At 56.7% G+C, this 22722-nt stretch overlaps 1 protein-coding gene across 4 annotated transcripts in view; it reads right to left on the reverse strand.

The window, feature by feature from the left end:
• TXNRD2 (thioredoxin reductase 2) overlaps nucleotides 1-22722 on the reverse strand; it is a 47271-nt gene that overhangs the window by 3173 nt on the left and 21376 nt on the right. For all 4 annotated transcript variants that reach the window (XM_005875534.2, XM_005875536.2, XM_005875535.2 and 1 more), the window contains exons 9-16: nucleotides 19911-19930; nucleotides 19028-19119; nucleotides 16388-16562; nucleotides 6151-6287; nucleotides 3019-3114; nucleotides 2492-2584; nucleotides 787-858; nucleotides 521-618 (exon numbers count right to left, since the gene is read on the reverse strand). In XM_005875534.2, the coding sequence (XP_005875596.1) occupies nucleotides 521-618; nucleotides 787-858; nucleotides 2492-2584; nucleotides 3019-3114; nucleotides 6151-6287; nucleotides 16388-16562; nucleotides 19028-19119; nucleotides 19911-19930 (783 nt within the window). The remainder of the gene's footprint in view (nucleotides 1-520; nucleotides 619-786; nucleotides 859-2491; nucleotides 2585-3018; nucleotides 3115-6150; nucleotides 6288-16387; nucleotides 16563-19027; nucleotides 19120-19910; nucleotides 19931-22722) is intronic.

Genomic DNA, 22722 nt, shown 5'->3' on the forward strand with positions numbered 1-22722 from the left:
CACACCCAGCTGCCCAACCACCTCACTGCCCTAGACAACCCCCTCATACCCAGAACCTCCGTCAGCAAAGGCTCCAGGCAGGGGCCCCACAGTGCACAGCCTGTGCCTAAGATCCAGATAACGGCTGGGGCTCCAGCAGACGAGTGCCTGCCCAGGGGGGCTGGTGCCCACAGGACACCTGAGGCTGAGACCTTGCTCATGACCACCTGGGTGCATTCTGAGTTAGAGAAGACCCAAAGGGTGACCCCCCCCCCCCCCCCAGGCCAAGGACAGATGCTCTCCTCTTGCTCCCACACTGGCCATGCACACTCAGTGTGGCCGGCTTCACAGGGTTTGGCTGGAGAAGAAAGCTGCCTCTTGTCTGGCTGAACCTGCCCCATCTGAGCAGACGTTCTGCTGAAAACACAGACAACACTACATAAAAGCGACGTCAACGCAGCGGACGTTCACTGTAGTGCTGCCAACAGTCGGAGGGACACCGTCTGAGCATCGAGTAACAGCCGCATTCCTCCGGACTTACTTGATCCCCAGAGCAAATCCTTGAGTAACTTCACCTGCGTTGGGGCCCAGGAAGTGCAGGCCCAGCACCGGCTTTGGGGGCTTCTGCAGGCACACCATCTGAAAGCCACATTGCCAGCTGCCATCTGCTGGAGGTGGGACCCAGGCTGCATGTGGACCACCCCCCAGTGTACGTGTGGCCATGGGGGGCTCCCCCACTCCCGGGGCCCACTCTTTCCCTCTCTCTCACCCCCTGGCATGCCCCGACCTGACCCCGAGGACACGCACCTTTATGTAACACTGGGACGCGTCCCGTTCAGCCACTGTGAACTCGAGCGGTTTATAGTAGGCGTGATAAACCTGGCGACAAGATACCGATTCCTGGAGTCAGTGGCTGCAGCCAACCAAGCCCCCTGGACATTTCCCAGCTCTGACAGGCTGTGTGAACACAGCAGGGACTCGGGATCGCCCACTTGGTTGTGGTCTGGGGCCAGGACATGGCTGGCTGGCCTTGAAGAGCACCCCTCTCTCCCACGCACAGGCAGTCAATGGCCAGAGCCACCCTGCAGGGCAGGCCTCGCCCATTCAGGCCGAGATCCCCATGAACCACAGCAGCAGAGCAGGCGCCAGGTTAGCGCCACCCGCTGTGACTGGTCACTGAGCCCAAAGCTCAGCACAGGGCATGGGAACCGCCCAGGAGTGCAGTCTGAGCGGACGCTGCAGAGTGACCGGGTGACAGGCAGTGGGAGACAGGAGCGGGTTAGCGGGTGGCCATCTGGCCTCCCTCAGGCACCCTGGGGCTTGGTGGGCCCTCACTGAGCAGGGAGGAGGGGGCAGGCGCAGGGGGCCCCCAGCCCACACCGGAGCTGTCGGACAAAGGCTTTCAGCACCCGAGAAGGGACCGACAGCGCGTTCAGGGCTGCGGCCGAGTAAAAAATGAGCAGGGCCCTCACATGTGTTGCACAGCCATTATTAATTAATGGAGCTTCAGAGAATATTGTTCTAACTAAGACAGAATTGTAAAAAAAACAAACAAAGGGTATTTGGCCATTCAACATTGTGAAACATAAAACAACATTATAAAATGCCATGAACATATGTCCCAGTGTACTTGCGATGAATCAAACAAAAATAGCAAATAAAGTGCTGAGGGGAAGGCCGGCCTGTCAAGCCTGGCCTGTTGATGGAGGGGACTGGGGCACTGGGGCAAGGGGCAGGCCCTGGAGTCCAGTGGCTTATTCCCAGAGGGCACCAAGCCCTGCTGTGGTGACCACATGGGGTCTGGTTTCTAATCGGTCCGCCTGCAGGCTGCTGCAGCAAGAGGAAGCCACACTGAAGGCTTCCAGCATCCAAAGTCTCTCCACATCCTGCCAGGCTGCCTGGGCATGCGCTGTGCACCCCCAGGCACAGCTGGCCTGTCGGAGCAGACCCCAGAAGCAGCCTTGTCTGCTGAAAGCCCTGCCTCTGGGATGAGAGGCCGAGTCTGGGCTGTCAGGGGCCTGCGGGAACTAGGAGGGTCTTGGAAGAGGAGCAGAGGCAGAAGCTGGCATGGGGCTGGGTGGGGTGAGGGGTCACAGACTGCAGGAACCACAGGGGAGTTGGGGAGTCGCAGGAAGTCGAGGTACCTGGGGGCAGGGCCAGGCTGGGACAGGAGAATAGGGGACGAGGGTTGGAGGTCAGAGTGCAAGAGAAGACTTTCCAGGACTAGGGAGACATGTGCCCCTGTGAGGTGGCCATACCCCAAAGGCTCCCAAGGCCACCCTCTAACACTCCCATTCACATGTCCCTTCCAGCCACCTCACAGCCTCACAGCCATGGCTCTGGGCCCCATGCCCCGCCCTGCTCCTGCCCTGCAAAGATGCAGTCCTGGGATGCAGGAAAGCCAGCACTCCTGCTCGCCGGCTGGGCCTCTCAGGGAGGGGGTGTCAGAGGGCACGAGTGTCACACAGGTGTCACGTTGTAGCAGCCCCTTCTGCTCGGGGCCCTGACTTACCTCCACGTGCTCCTTTCCGTGGCGTGCCACAGCCGCCTCCTCGGATAGCCCCACACAGCCATATTCCAGCGGGGTGAACACTGTGGTGGGGACCTGGAAAGACACACCCTTAGGGACCCAAGATTGAAGATTCTCACCGGGCCAAGTCATCAGACATGCTGGCCGGCAGGCCACAAGCAGTGGGAAGACTCACTCACTTATTCCTGGGCCCTACTCACAGAGCTAAACTTCACACATCTATGCACACACACACACACACACACACACGCACAGACATGCACCCACCAACTGATGTACACACACACACACACACACACACACACATGCAAATGTGTACATATACACCCATATGCATGCACATATGCACAGACATGCACAAAATGCACAGGCATATATACACATAGACGTGCATGTGCTCACACCACACACCCACATGCACATACACAGACGTGCACATACATGCACCCCACATATAGACATGCACACTCCAGGCTGAAGCTAGCCTGTGAAGAGCAGTGAGCACTCACATTGTCATAGTCCATCAGGTCTGAGGACTGGCCGCAGAGCCTCTGGGCCAGGAGCCTCCCTGCCAGGATAGCTGTGGGTGTCAGCTCAGGCCGCCCCTGACGAGGAAGGAGAAGTGTGCAGTTAGTTCGGCATGTCTTGTAAGGGCGTCTGTGCATCGCCCTCCACCTTCCTAGTGAGGTGTCTCCCTTTCAGAAACTCCCAAACGCTGTTTGCTGCTGGGCCTCTGCAGTGGGACAGCAGGCCCTCCGCAGGTCTGTGGTTCTCTCTTCACTCCCTGTGTGCTGCTCTGGGTGGTCACACCTTCCCCGGCAGAGCGGTGAGCTGCTAATGAGCCTGCCAGGCTCCCTTGTGGCTTCTACCTGCACCCCTTCTTCATGTCAGTGACCTTGCAGAGCTGAGCCCACAACAAAGCTCAAAAGAGATCCTGCTGCCACTCATTCAGTGAACTGGGATTCTGGCTAAACGGGGCCCTGGAAGCATTCTGTGTGCTCCTGACACAGCTCATCACAGCCCATTACAAACCCCAAATGCAAACACCGCTCTGCTGGGGACCCCTCTGTCCTAGTGTGTGTCCTGCGGGGGGGTGAGGGGCGGGGGGACACAGCCCCCAGCGTTCCTGCACGGGTAGGCCTGGGACAGGCTGCCAATCACCTCTGCAGCAGCAGGAAATGCAGATGTTGTTTGACATTCCAGAAATGAATGGAGATCCACAGAGATAACTCGGGAGAGCGGGCTGTGCATTCCACCGAGCCTGGCTAGTTGCGGAAACCTCCAGGCGCACGCGCACAATATCGCACTAAACAATGGCTCCCCCCCCAACCCGGACCACTGCAGTGTTAACCCTTGTGCCTGCTCAGAATGACATTTCCAAGTAAGCGAATTTAATATCTGAATAAACAATGCCTTGTGTGTGCCGCATGTTCCTGGCCACATGGTCTAAAATAGCGGTCGCTAATCGGTGGTCTGCGGACCACTGGCGGTCCACGAGGTCCGAAAGGCTGGCTACCGCTGGTCTAAAATATTAGTTTCTGCTGTGTTAGCACAAGCCCTGCAGCGGATGGAACGCCAACTCACTCAGCTCCCGGGGTGCGTGGAGAGCGCGTCCTATTCGAACTGGGCTCTCTCCCAAGACCATGATGCTATCTCAGGGCACAGCGCACAGGATGGACACCAGCAGCAAATGCCACTTCCAGGCCTCAGAGATCACACTGAGCAATGGCTGCTGGCTATGCCGGCTGGGTCCACGGGACACTTGAGGACATGTACAGCCACTCACTTCAGTTCACACAACAGGACGATTAGATGGTCAAAGGTGACCTGGAGGGGAACTGACCAGAGCTCTGGCCACACGCCCCAGCTGAGCTGTCCCCGAAGACCCATGCCAGATGGGAAAACTGGCCCTTCAGGAACCGTGGGAAGGCCTGGCCTTGCATGTACCTGCCCTGGCTTATCTCCATGTGTCCAAGCTCTCCTGAAGGCCCCCAAATATCATGACCACAGCAGAGGCTGGCAGGTGACGCTGAGGGAAGGTTGGTCCCATAGCATCAGTGACAACTGCCACCTGTGTCCTCTCAGCTCCAGGATGCCCCACCTAGCGATCCACTCACCTTAGATACTGGCTCCCCTACCCCTAGGCATTTCCCAAAGTGGGTTCCCTGGTGTACCTGGGCACAAGCATCCTCATTCAGCTCCCCTGTGCCTTTTCTAGCTCTTCTCCAGCCCAGGGTTCCCCCGCACCCCCTTAGGTCTCTCCTGACCCCTAGTAACTAAGCATCTTCTAAATCCGAAATAGTTCACTCAATTATTTGTCTGTGACCACTACCAGAATGTTGCCTCTTTGAGGCCTGGGATTTTATCTGTTCCTGCAGTGTCCCCAGAACCCAGAAAAGCGCTTGGTACCAGAACAGTGGGCACTCAGTCAGTACATGATGAATGAATGTAAATTAGCATATCATTGTGGGTTTAATAGCCCTCCCCCACCCCAATTCACCTCTGCTTGGAACCTCAGAATGTGGCCTTATTGGGAAACAAAGGTCTTTGCAGATATGATTAAGGTAAGGATGGAGATGAGGTCACACTGGATTAGGGTGGGCCCTAAATCCAATGAGAGGGTCCCGCCAAGAGACGAACAAGAGCACAGCTGCCTGGAGGAGACGGTCACGTGAGACAGAGATTGCAGAGCTGCAGCTCCGAGCCTGGGCCGTCTGGGCCATCAGATGCTAGAAAGGTCCTTCCCCCAGAGGCTTCGGAGGGGGAGACTTCAGACCTCCAGCCTCCAGAATTAGAGAAAGTCAGCTGCTATCGTTCTAAGCCACCCAGTTTGCGGCGATTTGTGATGGCAGCCCTGGGAAACTGACATACATGTCAATGATGCCAGCAGGTCTCAAGGCCAGGAGGCTGCTGGGGTCCGGGTGCCTGGTGCCCCTCTCAGTCCCCTTTGACCAGGGACTCTCCTGAGCCACTTCCTCAATATGTGCTGCACACGTGTGGGGCAGGCCGACTGCAACTGAGGCTTTTGGGGGAGCAGGGGCCCCACAACTGACCAGCTGTAGGTCTTGCTAGGAGCCTGTGAGGGGACAGGGCTTCCACCAGGGACTCACAGGTGGTGTGCACCCTCCTTTCCAGGGGAGGGAACAGGCATGCCTGAGTGGGGCTGGGTCCACACCCTGTCAGGCTCCAGCGCCCTCAGGCCCTGCCCGTCTACCAGCCCAGGGAGAGTACTGACCCGCCCAGAGATCAGAGCGTAAACTGAGGCAAGGAGGTCAGACCCAGTGCTCTGGGGCCAACATGGCAGCATTTCCAGCGCCTGCACCTCGGCCCACCTGCGGGGAGGTTGAGGCGGCCACTACAGTGAACAGGTGCCATTGCCTCAGAGCTGACGCAGCGGTTTTTTAATAGGAATCTGCTAATGGTGCTCTAAGCCATTTGTAAGCCGTCCCCACCTGCCCTCCACAGCAAGGAAGAGCATTCGAGAGAGCAGAGGCTGATGCCCAATTCCTCCCAGAACTCAAGTCTAATGGCACCTGGGACTTGGCCCAGAGCCTCTGTCAGCCATGTATTTCCCCAAGGCCTGGCCAGGGTAGGTGGCCAGGGTGGTGGGGAGGGGGTCAGGCATCGGGCACTAGCCATACCTCCGCTGTGTCTCCAATGGCATAGATATGGGGGACGGAGGTGGCTTCCTGGGCATCAACCAGGATCTTCTGACTCTCAGGGTTGGTGTTCACTCCAGCCTTCTCCAAATTCAGATTTCTGGTTTCTGGAACTCGCCCTGGAGGAAAGAAAGGGCAGTTTATTTACCGCAGTTTTCTTTAGCAGTTCTGACCAAGATCCCTTGGTTTATTTGAAACACTTTAGCTACTTTAGAATTGGTAAAACATCAAACACAAACATCGTCAGGGGACTCCTGGCCCCACAGGCCACACACACACACACACACACACACACACACACACACACACACACCTTCCATTTGCACAAAGAATCAATGGAAGGATGAGGCAGGACCAGCAGAAACAGTGGGCCTCAGAAAGGGAGGAAGCAGGGGGAAGGGACAGAGACAGGAATAGGATTTCTCTAAACACATCCTGTGATACAATTTTGTTTTCTTAATTGTATATATGATTACATATTAAAAAATAAATTTAAATTTAAAATGGGGAAAAAATCCCTATGACTTATAAATAACCTGAAACCAAGGGGCCTGGGTGTGTATGAAGCTGGTAACAGCAATAGAAAGATGCTTTGATCAAGAACTGAAGGAACCAACATTTTAACTGAATATCCTCAGAGGGTTATGTCCTAACAATAAGTAAATCTGCAAACAGATCTGGGGTATTGCAGAGAACAGTTAAAACCTCGTAATGTTAAATTTGAAATTCATCATTTTTTTTTAATATAAAGTTCCTGGTTCTTACCACAGAAAGGTCCAGAAGCAGTGATAACCCAAGGGCGATGTGCATCGAGACTGATCACTACACCCCTCCGCCTTGAAGGGGCCAGGATCGTGGCGTAGCCCACTCCAGGCCTGGCTGCCCTGGACATGGCAGAGCAGCCAGACATGATGTGACAGGGCCATGCAGCTGTTAAAGACATCACGTCCCCCGGGGAAGACACGGACTATATACACCCAGGCCCCTCACAGAAGCTGTGGCTCCTGTCCTGCACGTGCATTTTCCACTCAGGTCTCTATGGAGCCCATCTGTGGGCCTCAGGTGAGCTGAAGGCCTCGTGAGTCCCCATATGGCTCTTCCCGGGGTGGAGTGACCCCCTTCCACTCTCTGTGACCCCAGGGCTCCCCATGCTCCTCCTGATGGGTCGTATTGGGGCAAGGACAGCACTTTATGGGGATTTTATGCTCCTATCCTGCCATCAGACTGTTTGAGTGGATAAGCTGTGGCCTTGTGTCCCAGGTGCCGCAGGAAGGGGAGCCAACCCTGAGCAAGCAGTGAGAACGCACAAACTCACACGCTGCTCAGGGTCTCAGGACAGGCCCCACGGCCCCTCTAGGGGGCTAGAAGGCGGTTCTTGCAGTGGCTCCATGCTGCAGACCTCAGCTCCCCCACTTCTTTGTATCATGACCTGCCCAGCAGACAGCCCCAGCTTTGAGAGAAGACCTGGGCCAAGGGGCAGAGCACACCACACCCACCCCTGGTGCAGTCAGCTTGGTCAATCCTGCTCTTGGGTGCAGAGGCCAGGAGGGGCAGGGGACAGTGTCCTGGGGTGCTGGCGCAGCTGCCTCCCTGCCAGGCTCCACATGCTACAGCCTGGGCGGCATCACAGCGGAGCTGTCAGCCCGGGTCCCTTTTTCCCTCATCTAGTCGATGTGGCCTCACTGAGCAGGAAGTGGCAAAGGCAGCTCTTCCTGCCCGACCCTTGGAGGGTAGTGGGCAGCTCATGGCCCCCAGAGGCTCAGGGTGATCCCCTAATGACAAAAATTAATGATTTCTAAGGCATAGTTCCCACAACTTGCAGTGGCTCAGACACACAAGAGGTCGGGTAGCGGGTGGTGCCAATCTGAACATCTGGAGGACCAAGCCGTGTGAAAGGGAAACCTCGTCTCCAGCTGCTCTCTTGAAGCGGGAAGTCAAAACAGAGACTTGGCTAAGCCGCGCTTCTCAAGTTCATGGGGAGCCGGCTCCAGCCTCTTCACTCCGCTTGGCCACAGGAATCGGGTGCCAGGCAGGCTGGCACCCATCACCAATCAGGCCAGACATAGGCAACAAGAGGCTCCGAGGTCCCTGCCTTCTGACGGCACTAGCGTGGTATGAATGGAGACCCGTGAGAATGCAGAGTGGGACATGCCACCGCAGCCAGTGTCCTGCCCTGGACAAGATGGCCTGGGGGGGCCAGGCCTGACGCCCGAGTAAGGGGGATTGGTCTTTTGGAACCAGCGGGCACCCAGGAGCCCTCGTGCATTTGGGAAGGGACTGGAACATGCTGTGCCTCAGTGAGGAAGGAGCTGGGCCCCATGGGCAGAACTGGAGGGGGCTGGCTGGGTGGGCTGAGGGTCCCTGCAGGCAGAGGGCTCCTAGCTCAGCCCGCTGGGTCTTCCCCAGGCCCCCAGTTCTGCGGAACACGGCATTCAGCAGCTCACCATGCCCACCGCTTCCTGCGGATTGCTGGGGGCTGGGGCAAGCTGGTGCCCCAGACCCACTTGCTCTGATGCTGACCACGCTGTACCCGAACTCTCTCCTGCCCTGCTGCCTGGCCAGTCACAGGAGGCCAAGAGCATTTCCTCACATACCTCGTGGTAACCATGGTAACTACACACCTTGCAGATGCCAGCAAACCACATCTGAGGTCCTGAAGAAAATACAATATCCCCCCTATTCACGGACGTGATACATTCCAACACCCCCAGTGGATGCTTGAAACCGTGGATTGTACTGAAACTTATACTTTTCCTTCTTATACATCAGCACTTTTCAACCTTTTTCATCTCATGGCGCACATAAACTAATGACTAAAATTCTGTGGCACACCAAAAAATATCTTTTTTGCCAATCTAACCCAAAAAATAGGTATAATTTTGATTCACTCACACTGGACGGCTATTGTTATATTGACTGTTGTCATTTTTTCGTTTGACAATCTAAGGGAAAAGACGTCAGAACCCCTGGCTAGTCAGGTATTGCATGTTTTAGAAATTCTTGTGGCACACCAGTTGAAAGTCGCTGTTATACATGCATGCCTTTTCACTTAAAGGAAGCACTTCATGGCTTCTCGTTGGCATATTCTAACTGTCAGCGTTACTACTCTTCTGCTTTGGGGCCGTTACTGAGTGAAATAAGGGTTATTTGAACGCAAGCACTGTAATACCTCGGCAGTTGATCTGATAACAGAGATGGCTACTAAGTGACTAATGGGTGGGAGGCAGACACAGCGTGGAGACCCTGGACAAAGGGATGATTCACGTCCCAGGATGGAGTGGAGTCATGCAAGATTTCATCCCTCTACTCAGAACAGCATACAATTTAAAACGTATGCACTGTTTATTTCTGGAATCTTCACTTAATATTTTTGGACTTCAGTTGACTGTGGGTAACTGAAATAGCAGAAGGTAAAACCATGCCTAACAGGGGACTACTATATAGATAAGTTTAAAAGTAGTAAATTTGTTACTAAGTAACAAATTTATGAATAACAAATGCATGAATCAGGTTGCCTCTATAGTCCATTTTGAAGCCAGAGTTTTTAGGACCCCCGGAGGCCCAGAGGGGGGAGAATGGGTGGCATGGTGGAACCCAGTGGCTGGCCACACAAGCAGGGTAGCTCTACCACATGGACAATGCCCAGCCTAGGCCCAGGCTGTACATAAATGGCACAAAGCAAGATGCAGGCAAGTTATCTCCTTGACCACTTTCCTTTTATCTTATGCAAAAATAAAGGTACTACTCTGGCCGGTGTGGCTGTTAGTTGGTTGGAGCATCGTCCCGTAAACCAAAAAGTTGCAAGTTTGATCCCTGGTTCGGCTGTGTATGGGAAGGCAATTGATTGATGTTTCTTTCTCACATCAATGTTTCTCTCTCTCCCTTCCCCTCTCTTTAAAATCAATAAGCATGTCCTCTGGTGAAGATTAAAAAAATAAATAAAGATACTACTCCTCAAAGGATGTGGGGGAAGAGGGGCGCCCCCACCGTGCCCCAGGCTGCATCACCCTGCATGTCACACACAATACTCCCCCCCAATACCCCCGCTCCGCCCCGTACAGAATCTCTCCCCCTTCGGCCTGGGCTCTTGGCACCAGCTTGGGTCCAAGCATCGCTGAATGGCTCCCCTGGTGGGACTCCTGGAGGCTCCCAAGTCTCTGCTCCCTGGACACCACGGGGCTGGAGACGGCAATCTGTCCACATGTCAGTTTAGATTCTTGAGGCAGGTCCTCAGAAGAGGGCCACGGGCCAGGTGGGGCCAGACAGGAGGCCGCACTCCCCTGGCTCCTTCTTGGGCTCTGCTCCTTCCCAAAGGGGGCGTTGAGGGCTCAGCGCTCTCAGTGATGCTCGTTACTAGCAAACTTATTTTTTCGCCACGCATTAACTCTATTTCCTCTTGAGAATCGTCAGTTCCTGCCTTTTCTCATTCACTTACAGACATTTTCATGACTTTCTTGCCTTGTAAGAGCTTCTTAGGGAATACACGTATGATACTCTGCCGTGTTACAGCAAACAATGAGAACATTAAAATTCCAGGTACAAACAGATGTTCTCTCTTCCTCCTCAGAGGCCACAACCATCTGCATAAATATTTGAATGGGCCCCACACCGCTCTGCCCTCACCAGGCCCAGCCTTGTCCATTGGGACCCGTGTCTCTGAGGTGAAACAGTCCCTCCTTCCCAGCACCCACCGCCCAGGGCCCCAAAGTGGTGGCAGAATCAGCATTCAGCCCAGATGTTCTTGGTACAACCGGACTGGGCCAGCCCTCCTCTGGTGCCACAGCTGCTGCTGCTCACTCGCCACCACACCACGCAGCCGCTGGAGAAGCCAAGTCTGAGAACCCCAAGAACCGCTGGTCAATTACTACTTGCTCTGCCAGGCACTGGGGCGCAGATAACCGGGCACAGGCAGCTTCACGTGCCTCTTCCATCCATTACGGGAAGACGGGCATTCCCCCCAATTTCACGCCTGCCTGGAGCACATGTTCTGACGAGTGAAGGGCAATCCGTGTAACGAGGTAAGATTTAAGTGCCAGCAGGGGTATGACAGGGCGAGTGAGGGCTGTGATCAGAGAGATGCAGCAAGGATTTGCAGGAAGCAGCTGGAGGCTCAGTGCCGGGAGCTCGGGAGTCTAGGCGGCTGGACAGGCAGCGTGGGCGAGGGCCCGGAAGCAGCTTCACACACAGGCTCATCGAGGGCCTCCCCAAGCGACCCTCCTGAGGGGCACGTGGACCCCCAGAGCTGGCCACTCCCCCCTGGCCAGGCCTGTGCAGCACCTCGAACCAGGCACAAACGGCAACTCACACCTTTGGAACCTCCAGTTGGATTTTCGGAGCCTTCATTTTCAAAAATGCATTATATATGTCTTGTCCTCCTTCAGACTTAAGGGGAAATGATAAAAACAGCAAAGGGCTTCTTTTATTTTCTAAACTGGCCCCTTCTCAGTGAGTCCCAGGCGCATCCACAGCTGCAAGCCGGCCGGGGACAGAGAGCTGCTATCCTGCTGGCCTCGGCATCCCAGGCAGGGCTCCATGTTTGTTGAATGAATGAGTGAGGCCCTGGACCTCAGTGTGACCTGAGGTGGGCTGCTTGCTGGGACCTCCAGCACCCACCAGGGCCTCCTAGGCCATCATGAGGGAGCCTCTTACCTGGAAGGCTCCTTGGACAAGCGGGGCGAGCTTGCCCCTTGGGGTGCACATGTCTGTTGGCCAGAGTCCATCTGGAAGACCATGTGTGGGTCTTTCCTGACTAAGCCTGTATGCCAGCACTGGCATCGCATAAAAAAGCCACGCTGGCCCTGCAGTCAGCCATGGACTCAGTGCAATCTCCAGCTCAGTCCCAGCTACAGCAGGGTCCAAGGGACCCTCAGGAAGGAACGTGCTCCCTGGCAGGCGGCAATTATAGTTGTAACAGTTAGAGATGTAATTCTCCCGCTGTTGGCTGCTCCGAGTGGCACTTGCAGAATTTAGACGGTGCACATCAATGTGGTGCCCATTTATCTCTAGGAGAACTTTCACAAAGGTGTTTTTTTCTTTCCTTTTTTCCTAATTGGTTTCTACTAAGCTCTAACCATAAATCCTGGATTTGACTTGGTTAAGAGACCCCATCTGATCCCTGTGTGCACCGTGGCTGGCTGGCTCTGGTGGCTGTGGGGGGCACGGTGACCCTGGACACAAGGAGCTGGCTTGCAGACCTGGCACAGCTCTCCATCCTGGCTGGTGGCTCATCCCAAGCAGAGGGCATGAGGCCAGTCTGGGAGCACAGGGCACTGTTTTCCTGCTGCCCCTCTCCTGGCTTCTGCCACTGCAAGCCGGGGCGGAGGGAAATGAAGGTCACAGCCGATGGCGCTGCTTCAGGAGCGGTGGTGACTGCCGGCCACACGGTGCGGTAGGGAAGCCTGTGAAAGAGCCGATAGGCACGAGCTCCATAAATGTCTTCTTTTCCTCCAAAAACAAAGCACAGGCACAGCAGATTTGGGTCTCTCTTGATGTCAGTAATTACAAACTTGACATGTGCACTGACCTAAAAGGCATTAGAATATCAGAAGAAGAGTAGTTCATTCTTCAAGGCCAGCGGCTCCACCTTGAGGGCGGGGGAGGGGGGGCGCACTGGGTGAATCGAGGTATCTGTCACAGAGCAGTCTTCTGTGTGTGACCTGTCACAGCCAGACCACCGCAGAGTCCCCTCCGGGAAGGAGACAGCCACACGCGTGCTTTCCTGTAGCCATAGCGAGATGCGGTCCCAGAGAACAGGCCTGGTGGCCTTGGACCCGGGCCTCTCCAATCCAGGTTGCATCCCCGGTCCGCCCACAAGCTCCTCCCCAACATCTATGGCCTTGAGGAGCCGGAGCCCTGGGCTGCCTCTTCCTTTTTGCAAGACTCGGAGCACTCCCACCCATGAACCCCCAGCCCTGGGGCTCAGTTCTGTTGTGCCTCCTGCACCCTCTCCTGCTGCCTGGAACCGGGGGAAAATTCCTCAGGGACTCTGGGAGCCGTGTGTGTGGTGTGGCAGCGCCATCCAATGAGCACAGTTGAGCACGGACGGCTACCATGTGCCCTGGAACACAATCCCGGGGGCAGAGAGAGAAGAGCTTCAGGCCACAGTCCACCCTGGACAGATGTGCTCCCCTCCCTGGGCGTGGTGGGCCCCCATCATGGCTCCCTGGGCACCTCCTGTGCCCCTGGCCGTGGTCCAAGTACACATGCTGTGTGGGTGGGGTATACTCAATAGCGGCTCGTGGTGGGTGCCTCAATGTGGTGGCTGATGGAAGTGGGAACGCCGGGCCCCCAGTGCCTCAGCCTGCTGGCTCCTTTTATACCACCTAGCGGCTCAGAGTGACCTAACAGGGGGACGACCACAGCTCTTCTGCTGGGACAAAGCCTGAGAAAAGGAAATGGCTTCAGGGCTGATTCCCCAGGTCTCACCCAGGAGACCCTGGGGGCTCCAAGGCAGGTCTGGAACAGCCCTCCCAGCACTGTGGGCGCTGAGAACACGGCCATCTGGCTCTTCCAACAGTGAGCAGAATGCCCAGGGCCCGGGATGGATGCGCCAAAGCCTTTATCCTTCCCTCGAGTGAAGGACAGCATCTTCCCGAGAGGCTGGAGATGCTGAGGGGCAGGGGTTTCAGCTTGTGACTTTCCAGGCTGCGGTCCAAACCCCTTTTGTCCGCACTTTGAAACAAAACCTAAGCTAAACTAAAGCTGACCTCCTGCCTAGAAGCATTGACGCTCGAAGTGTCCACTCCTGACAACTCGTCCTGCTCCTGCTCCCCCAGACAGCGGGGATTCAGGCCACAACTGGTTAACTGTGCAGGGCGAATTCGAGCCGGCAGCGCAGGCTGACTGTCTTCACTCAGCACTGTAATCGGCACATCTGCAGACAGGAAATCCTCCTCACTGCGAGTTCCCAGTCTATTATCTGAGACACCTGGTGTGGGTGGGTGATTCAGAGACAAACAATGAGAGGGCCCCCTGCACAGCAATTAACTGCTTTAACTGCTAATGTGTTTAATCCACCACGTGGAGATCAAGGCTGCGAGGAGGAAGAGGCTCAGAGTCCTCCTTGGCTTCCAGACTGCAGGGCTGACTTCACCATCCCCACGTGCACTGTCCTCGCCAGCTGTGGCCCAGGCATCAGGCACATGGGCATCCGGGCTAGGCCGGCACTCAGCCCCACTGGAACTCCTGGCAGCCCTCTGTGTGTGTCCACGGGTCTTGAGGGGCATCCTTCCCTTTTCTGTTTTTAACTGATGTCAAAGCCCAGCTCTCTGCTGGGGTGGGATGTCCGGTCCAAGAGCTCTGTTGCACCAGCCGTGTGGCCCCCAGGGCGTTTTATTTTAACCTCCTGGATCGGATCATCCTTTATTGTGAGTAGAAATAGAGCTTTGGTTAAAGGCTTACAGGAGTAAACCGGCAGAAAACATTCCCAGTCGTTCAGCTGGGAAGTAGCTCCTGATGTTTACAAAACCTGGCCCAGGAGCGAGCAGCAAAGTCAGCACATGCCCGTGCAGCCCCAGAAGGCGTGCCAGAAACCGCCGCCTCCGCAGCGCCGCCTGGGGAAGCAAGGTCAAAGGCCAAGGACTGTGAAAAGCTTACACCCCCAGCATCAATCACGCCGGGCAGACTGTCTGGGGATGCTCTTTTTGAAAACACAAAAAATAAAATGAGCTCCTGGTGGGGGAGGGCAGGCATGCATGTTGGGGGGCCTTGCTTGTCATCCACCAGGCCCCGTCTGGGAGCTGGGCGACCCTAAAGCTTTCCGAGGGCACAGACCCTTGCCCTCTGAGCTGCTGCCATCAGCATGGCCTCAGCAGGTAGTGCTGGGTGCAGGCTTGCGCCTCGGTGCAAAGGTGGAGGCCAGGGAGGTGGGGGGCACAGAGACGTCAGAAGACCCAGGGCCAGTGCTGGGGTACACATGGGAGAGAGAAACATGCGCCTCCGAGTTTAGAGCGAAGTTTAAGATATTAAAGGTCAATTTACATTTCTGGGTCTGAACAGTTATACAATCTTTCAGTGTTCATCAGCATAAACCTACTTAAAGTTTACTTTTACAATTGGATCAAGAATATTTCCTTTGGTAATTTACTGAAGTTTGACGAAGAGGCACTAAATTCCCTCTGGGGCATTTCCGATCCTTTTCCTTGTTCCTCAGATCTGCTCATGCTGACCACCAAAGTGAAGAGCTCTGACTCCTCTGGAGCTCAGCTCCCCTTGTGATTTCCGATCACTCGGAGAACAGGCTTTTCAGAAACCCACTGCTCTGTGATGCAAACCTGCTCCTGCCTGGAGCCCCACCTCAAGGAGCACGGGAACCGAGCCACCGGGTCTTAGCCAACACCGACCGGACGCCCTCTGAGCGCTCGGTACCCACGCGCTTCATGGGCATGAGCCCGATGCCAATCCTGTTAGCCACATGGATTTCCAGCCCACGTTCACCGAAGAGGACAACTGACCGGGCGGAGAAAAACCCTCACACTGAAAACATCAAGAGTGAGCAAGACCCTGATTTAACATGCAAGTTGGCGGGTGATGAGGAAAACAACTCTAACCCCAGAAGCCACAGCAGGAGCGTCCCAGCAGAGACCAGCTCCCGAGGGCATGGTGTCTGGGCCCCCTGTTCTCCTTACCCAGCTCCAGGCCTTTCCTCAAAGCCCATTCCCCTCCTGAGTCCAGCCCAGGTCCAGGCCCTGAGCAAGGATCTTCCCCCACCACACCCACACTCTCCACCCTCCTCCTCAGGGGTGCCTAGGAGTGCAGGGAGGGCCCCGCCTCGGAGGGAGTGTGTCTGGCAAGGTGGGCAATGGGCGAGTTCTGAGCAGCCACACTTGCCCAGCCTTTGCCCTACCAACAGCTGCCCCAAGGCCTCTCAGAGCACTGGAGGATGAGAACACAGCCCATGCCTGGCCGGAAAAGGCCTCAGGTCTCTGTCCTGTCCCTGGATGCTGTCTTAGGAAATCTGCAGTGTGACTTCCGGAAAGGCCGGTATAATGGCCCCCCCATAGCATGTGATGACCTACAGAGCACCCAGCAACCCACTGGGAAGTTTATCAGGAGCAATCCCACAAGTCTTTATGACGGCCCAAGAGGTGCACTATAGCGCCAACCCACCTAAGAGCCAGCAGGGTGAGGGAGCCCCTGGGGGCAGTGGGAGGGGGAGGCGGTGCCACGCTCTCCACGTGTGTGCACTCTTGCACGCGCACGCGTGGCTCACACACCTTACCTATGGCCCACAGGACGGTGTTGAAGGTGTCCATGTCCTCCCTGCCAGAGGCGACGTCCTTCCAGGTGACCTGAAGCTGGTTGTCCGGGAGCCTCTTCACTCTCAAGGGGATGCAGCCCTTCAGAAACCTGGTTCCGTGAGAAGCCATGTAGTCCGTGACCAAGGTTGACATTTGCTGCAAAGCCCAGAGGAAAATGCTATGAGGACCAGGTGGCAGTGAAAATGTCGCTAGTGATGACTGAGCAGGAAGAGAGAACCTAGCTACCTGCCTCCTTGCAAAGGCCCTGAGGTGGGGGTAAGAGGGGTCTCTTCTTCTACATGGCCCCATGCAGACCGCCCCCACCTCCGGGCCCCCTTGTTCTCTGTGGAACTGAAAGAAGAGCCAGGAGACCATCGGGCACCCCCTTCCCCAGCCCCCAGCTCTAAACCAGAGACCCCTGAGCCATTCAGTTAGGATGCACTTGACCTCTGGGCTCTGTAGATGCTAATTAACTGTCTCCACTGAAAGTAATGGCAGAGAAGCACCCCTTTCTTCTGGGGGCTCCCCACCCTCCCTCATGGAGCAGGGAGCTGGGACAGTAGGTGGGCCCTCTGTTCCCCACCAAGAAATGCAGGGGTAGTGGGTGTTGCTGGGGGGCGAGTCATCTATAGAGAGGGCTCCTTGCTCCCAGCCTGCGCTCCCAGGCTGCGGACAGGAAGCCTAGTTCCGGAGCCACCGTGGGGCTTGTCACCAAGGCGCGGCCAGCCACAGCTTCATTTTTCAGGAGAAAGTAAGTCACTTTAAATGCTGTTGTCTGCTCAGATGCACCAGCTCACTTAGGGACGCGGACACCAGGAGAAGCCCTGCCTCTCTGGGATTGTCGCACCCGTCACAGGAGCAGGCAGGGAGGCTGCCTGCCCTTCCTGGAGCCCTCGGGACTCCTGGCCGCCTGGACATCCCTGTCGCAGTCTGAGGGGAATTGCCGGCCCCCTTGAGCTAAGTGCAGGTCCACCGTCCCCCAGCCTGCCACTGGGGCTGTGTGAAGAGCTCTGACGGACTCTTCTTGCTGAAGCACGGCCTTGGCCGCCTGGCCTTGCCATTGTCCTTCCCTCGGGGCACACCTGGAGCCTGCTCCCTCCCCTCCCGGCCCCCCTGGGTGATCCCATTGCCTCCAAGTGGGACTGTGCCCAGGCATCAGACCGCCTCCCCTGCTGCGCTACCTCTAGCCCAGCTTCGCTCACTCCAGGCCCTCGGGAGGCCTGACCCAGCCTCTTCTTCTTCCCTCCATTGGCCCCTCTCTGGGAACTGCTCCCCTTCCCATTGTCTCCAGCTTCTGCCTCCATTCAGTGCCAAGGCCAGCCCTCCCGCAGCCCTGGTCCCGCAGTCCCCTCTGCCTCTCCTGCCTCATTTCTGCTGCCTCCTCCGTGTGGCCTCCTCGTGGCTCCTGTCTGCTGCCTGGTACATTCTCCCCACGGCCCGGGGCTCAGAGGCCTGTCCCCACAGCAGGCACTCGGGGCCTCTGCACACATGGTGGGCCCTCCGTGGCGGGCAAGTCTCTGCACCACCGAGCAGGGCAGGGCAGGCCCAGGAGCGGAGGGTAGACTGAGGGCCAGTGGGACAGTGTGATGAGGGGCTGTCTATCTTCTTTGGGGAGGCACGGGGGGTTTGCCATCGTAACAACCCCACGCTTGGATTTTAACAGGTGACCTTTCCTTGGAGAGTTTTTAGTTAAAAACATTCAACATGCTGTTCACATGGGTGCATCTGCCATCGGCATGGGTGTCTGCGTCCCAGACCCTCGTGAGGACAACCTGCACAGGTGAGATGGCCCTCTGGCTCCTGCCACACAGCGGTCAGGAGTGGGCACATTCAGCTGGCACTGCCCCTGTACAAGGCGTGTGAGCGATGAGGGGAGGCACGGGGGGTTTGCCATCGTAACAACCCCACGCTTGGATTTTAACAGGTGACCTTTCCAGAGTTTTTAGTTAAAAACATTCAACATGCTGTTCACATGGGTGCATCTGCCATCGGCATGGGTGTCTGCGTCCCAGACCCTCGTGAGGACAACCTGCACAGGTGAGATGGCCCTCTGGCTCCTGCCACACAGCGGTCAGGAGTGGGCACATTCAGCTGGCACTGCCCCTGTACAAGGCGTGTGAGCGATGAGGCCTCAGAGGCCATACTGATGCTCCGAGTGCTCAGGGTGGACTGCCCACGGCCGGGAACCGAGTGCTCGTCAGGGCTCACGGGTTCTGTCTTTCAGTCTATGGCGGGTGGCCAGGAGCTGTTATCTTCTGAAGTGGCCGCCCAGGGCCTCGCCAGTCTGCCACCTGCTTCCTTGCCTGGTGCTCCCCTTGCTGAGGGGGCACCCCCATCAGACCCCAGCAAGGAGGCGGGGCCAGCACCTCTGCTGCCATACACCTGCTGACAGAACCGCCGAGGTCGGAGAGGCTGGCCCGGCAGGCCCAGAGCTGCCACGCGCTCTACGTGACAACCCTGCCTCCACTCTGGCAGGTGTTTTATGTTTTATGAACAACCTCCTCATTCAACTCAAGGGCCACACACTTGAGAGGCTCCCAGCCCACACCTGCGCCTGCCTGGGCTGGGGCCACAGGCTGGTGTGAGCAGACCACAGGGCAGGAGCTGGGCCTGGGCTGTACCTGGTCAAAGCCCCGCAGAGGGATGCTGCGCATCATGACGGTGGTGTCCAGGCCCAGGCCGGTGAGGAAGCCGGCGCACTCCAGGGCCACGTCTGCCAGAGACAAGCTAAGGAGTGCTCGCTAGCCATCACGACATCGGGAGCCACGGGGCGAGATCCCCAGGGCCCGACACCACAGCCCACTTCCCACCAGTCCCCAGCCGGCCCAAGGAGTCTCCCAACACCAGCCGCAGAGCACCCCTCCCCCATCTCTAAATGTGGGGGAAAGGGAGAGGCTCCCTCCAGCACCTACGGACCGGGTGGCTTCTGCCTCCAACGGGGCATCTGTCCAGACTCCCCGGAGTTTCATCTCAGCCTCTAGGATGAGGCCCACTCTGTGGGGTCCGAGTGGTGATGGAGAGGAAACGCATTGTCCATGAAAGACACAAGGCAGCGGCTCTGGCCTGTGTTCTCGGCTGGCAGTCCCAGCACTTTCATCTCCCGGAATGACCCCCTTCCTGACCCCAGGGCCTCCTGTGGCTCCTCTCCTGACCCCCCTGGTCTGCTGCTCCCTCTAAAGGAACGGACCTGAGTGAGTGGGGCTGCTCTCCAGGGAGGATCACCTGCCTCACGGCTGCGTCCAGCTGGCCCAGCTGCCTCAGCTGCTCAGTGTGTGGCTCAGGAACAGCCTCCGGAAGCCCTAGACTCAAAGGTCAGCCTAAAATTGTCCCCTGAGCACAGGTCATCCACCCTCAGTGGCCCTGTAAGTGCCTGCTTCCAGGCAGCGGAGTGTACTCCCGGGCAGAGGGAGAGCGGTAGGGAGGGCTCTGGGGCTCTGGGCACGGAGCCTCCCCCCTCGGGACGCAGGCGCGGCCCTTGGTCTCCTGCACGCCGTCAAAGGATACAGCTGGCTCCAACCACCAACCTGTTAGGAATGAACGCAGAGAAGAAGAGCAGAAGTGAGTCTCACACGCGGCCCACCGTCACACACAAGCAGCTGCTCCAAGTGGGGGCTCTGCCATGGGGACAGGGCTCTTCAGCCTCCGTGCAAGGCACTCAGTCAGCTGACGTGTGACTGCGGGCGAGTCAGCTGAGGCCGAGTGTTCAAACAGCTTGTCCCAAGGTACAAAACCCACTTCCCAGAGGCTGCAGGTGGGAAATACAACATGACAAACAGTGTCATTGGATCAGAAAATTGCCTGGTGGTGAAGGATATGAGTGGCCAGTGACGAAACAGCACATGTCCCATGAAAGACCCTGGAAGTGGGACCACATGGACCCAGGGGCCTGTTAGGAAAAGCCCAGTTTGAGGAAGCAGAAGGGTTTTCCTTCTTCCTCAGCTAAGCTCTGCCTTGGGGTCTCTCTGGACCTCCCACAGCCAGGGTGGAAACAAGGACACTTTGCAGAATGGGGAGGGCACCACACAGCGGGGTGGGGGCTCCTGGAAAGCATCGTCTATGGGCAGAACACTCTTGACCAGGGAAGGCCAGGCCGGAAGGCTGACACCTGCCTGTCCAGCCCCAGCACATGCCGGCCCAGGGCCTGGAAAGCCAGCGTCTCTGAGCAAGGAGAAGGGTGCCTGGGAGAAGAGGCAGACACAGGACACAGGGACCCAGCAGACTCGTTTAAAGTACCTGCCATAGTAGTATAAACGCTCTCCCGCAGTTCAGCTCCACGCTTGGCATGCACACACATACACACTTGCACGCATGCTCACACATGCACGCGTGCACGGAACCTAACGCAGAATGAAAACTCCCAGCCTGGGAGGCGATGTGTGGGTGGGCTTGTCAGATCACTCCTTCAGCCTTTGAACAAGAGGAGGTGATGTAAGGATGGCTAAGCCTAATGTCAGCTCTAATCCCGCCAGGTACTAATGATATAATTCCATTTCAAGAAGTGGCGGATCCCAGGGAACACTCCTGCAGGTGCCCTGAGAGAAGCAACTGGCACATGGCTTCCTCTCAGGAGCTGGAGAGAGCCATGGAGTCACACCTGGGAGACTGCAGCGAGCTCAGTGCATGGGGAAGCCGAGGGGACTCCTACACCCGTGTGGTGTCACCTAGATGTCTATGCATAGGCACGTTTTCAAAATTACAAAAGACCTAACTTTTTTTGGACTTGATGTATATGGTGGAAGGTATAAGCTTTTCTTTAAGATATGAAATTACGATACAAACAGATTTTAGCTACTTTGAATACCCTGCCCCAAACACAAGAACAAAGCTGAGCCAGAGCATCAATGCTGACCACACAGCGAGTGCACTTTGCTCCCTGCTTCCAGTGGCAGCAGTGGTGTGTGCTGACCGCCAGGGCAACCCCTCTGTCCTCCAAATGGCCTGCCCTGCTCGTCTCCAAGCCTTCCTGTCTCTATAAAAGTGGGCCGTCCTGCGGAGTGGACTGTCCACAGCCTGTGGCCTACAGGACAGCTCTAGACCTCATGCCACATTGCATACAACACAGCCACGTGGTCTCCTGATCTAGGCAAACACATTATGTTTCTGCAGCCCCCACATTCCTCCCTACCCTCCTGCACTAAAGATGGGGAGTTGGACGGAGAGACAGGGCAGGCAGGCGCTGACTCCCAGCTCCTCCCACAGGCACCCCTCAGTGCACTGGGCCTCCCACTCCCATCTCAAAGTTATGGTGCCCCCAGCCCCAGGGCCACCAGCTCTGAGTCGCCAACAGGGGGCATATTTGGGAGGAGGCAGGAGCCAGGCAGGCCTTTCCGAAGAGGATGTCCTTGACCAATGTGTGCAGCTGAAATCCCACAAACAAAAGCAGGCCTCCCACATGTGCCGAGGGTGGCTCTGGGCCTCTTCATGCCTTCACGAGGCAGGATTATCAACCATCTTGGTTTTCACTCCACCCTGTACCCCAAGTTGTCAAGTAATGCTTATTCTTTGAAGAACGAAGGATCCGAGAACTCAGCCAGGGAACCCCTTCGAATGGACTCAAGTAAGAACGAGATGGAGCAAAAGTGGAGCCTCCAGGTCATGAGTGGGGAGAGTGCCAGGAGGCAGGGGGCCATCTCGTTTTTATTGGTAAGTTTGAAACTGCAGACCAGCTTCCACTGGCCACTGAGGACATGCTCGGCCTGGATAGGGGCCTGAGGATGATGGGGCTGAGCCTGGGTGCCGCGTCACAGTGACCAACGCTGGCCTGGCTGGGACGGGAGGACAGCAGTGCCAGCAGCAGAAGTCAGGGGCCAGCTTGTTGCACCTGGGGAAGGGAAAAGTAAGCTTCTGTGGGCTGGAAACGTGCCTATCTCTGCATTAGGAGGCCCAGGACTGGGCCATCAGCCTACGCCGGAAGTCACCACATGCCCTTGGAGGCCCCGATTCCATTTCCCTGTGCTCTGAGCAGTCCTACTCTCTGTGCCTTTCGGTGTGCAAACATTTTACACGAAGGTGTAGCTACAGCGGGATTAGCCTAATCACAGGGCAGGCTTTCTTGTTCAAGATCTGAATGGGGGGAAACAGAAACAAAAGCCTTAATTCAGGCCCGGGAAGCCCTGGCTTAAAGCGCTCTCCACCTGCCTCTCGAGTTTGAAGGCCCCTGCTCTGCTCCCCAAGGGGAATACCCACACAAAGTGAGGGCCTCGCGGCAGGCACCTGGCCCCTTGGCAGTCCTGCCAGCGCAGGAAATGCCAAGCAGGCCCCAGGGAGGCAGCACAGGGGGCGGGGGACCCGAGGCCTCCTCCCCTGTGTGGGCCAG

This window comes from Myotis brandtii, unplaced genomic scaffold (genome assembly GCF_000412655.1).
Source record: "Myotis brandtii unplaced genomic scaffold, ASM41265v1 scaffold463, whole genome shotgun sequence".
Taxonomy (NCBI): domain Eukaryota; kingdom Metazoa; phylum Chordata; class Mammalia; order Chiroptera; family Vespertilionidae; genus Myotis; species Myotis brandtii.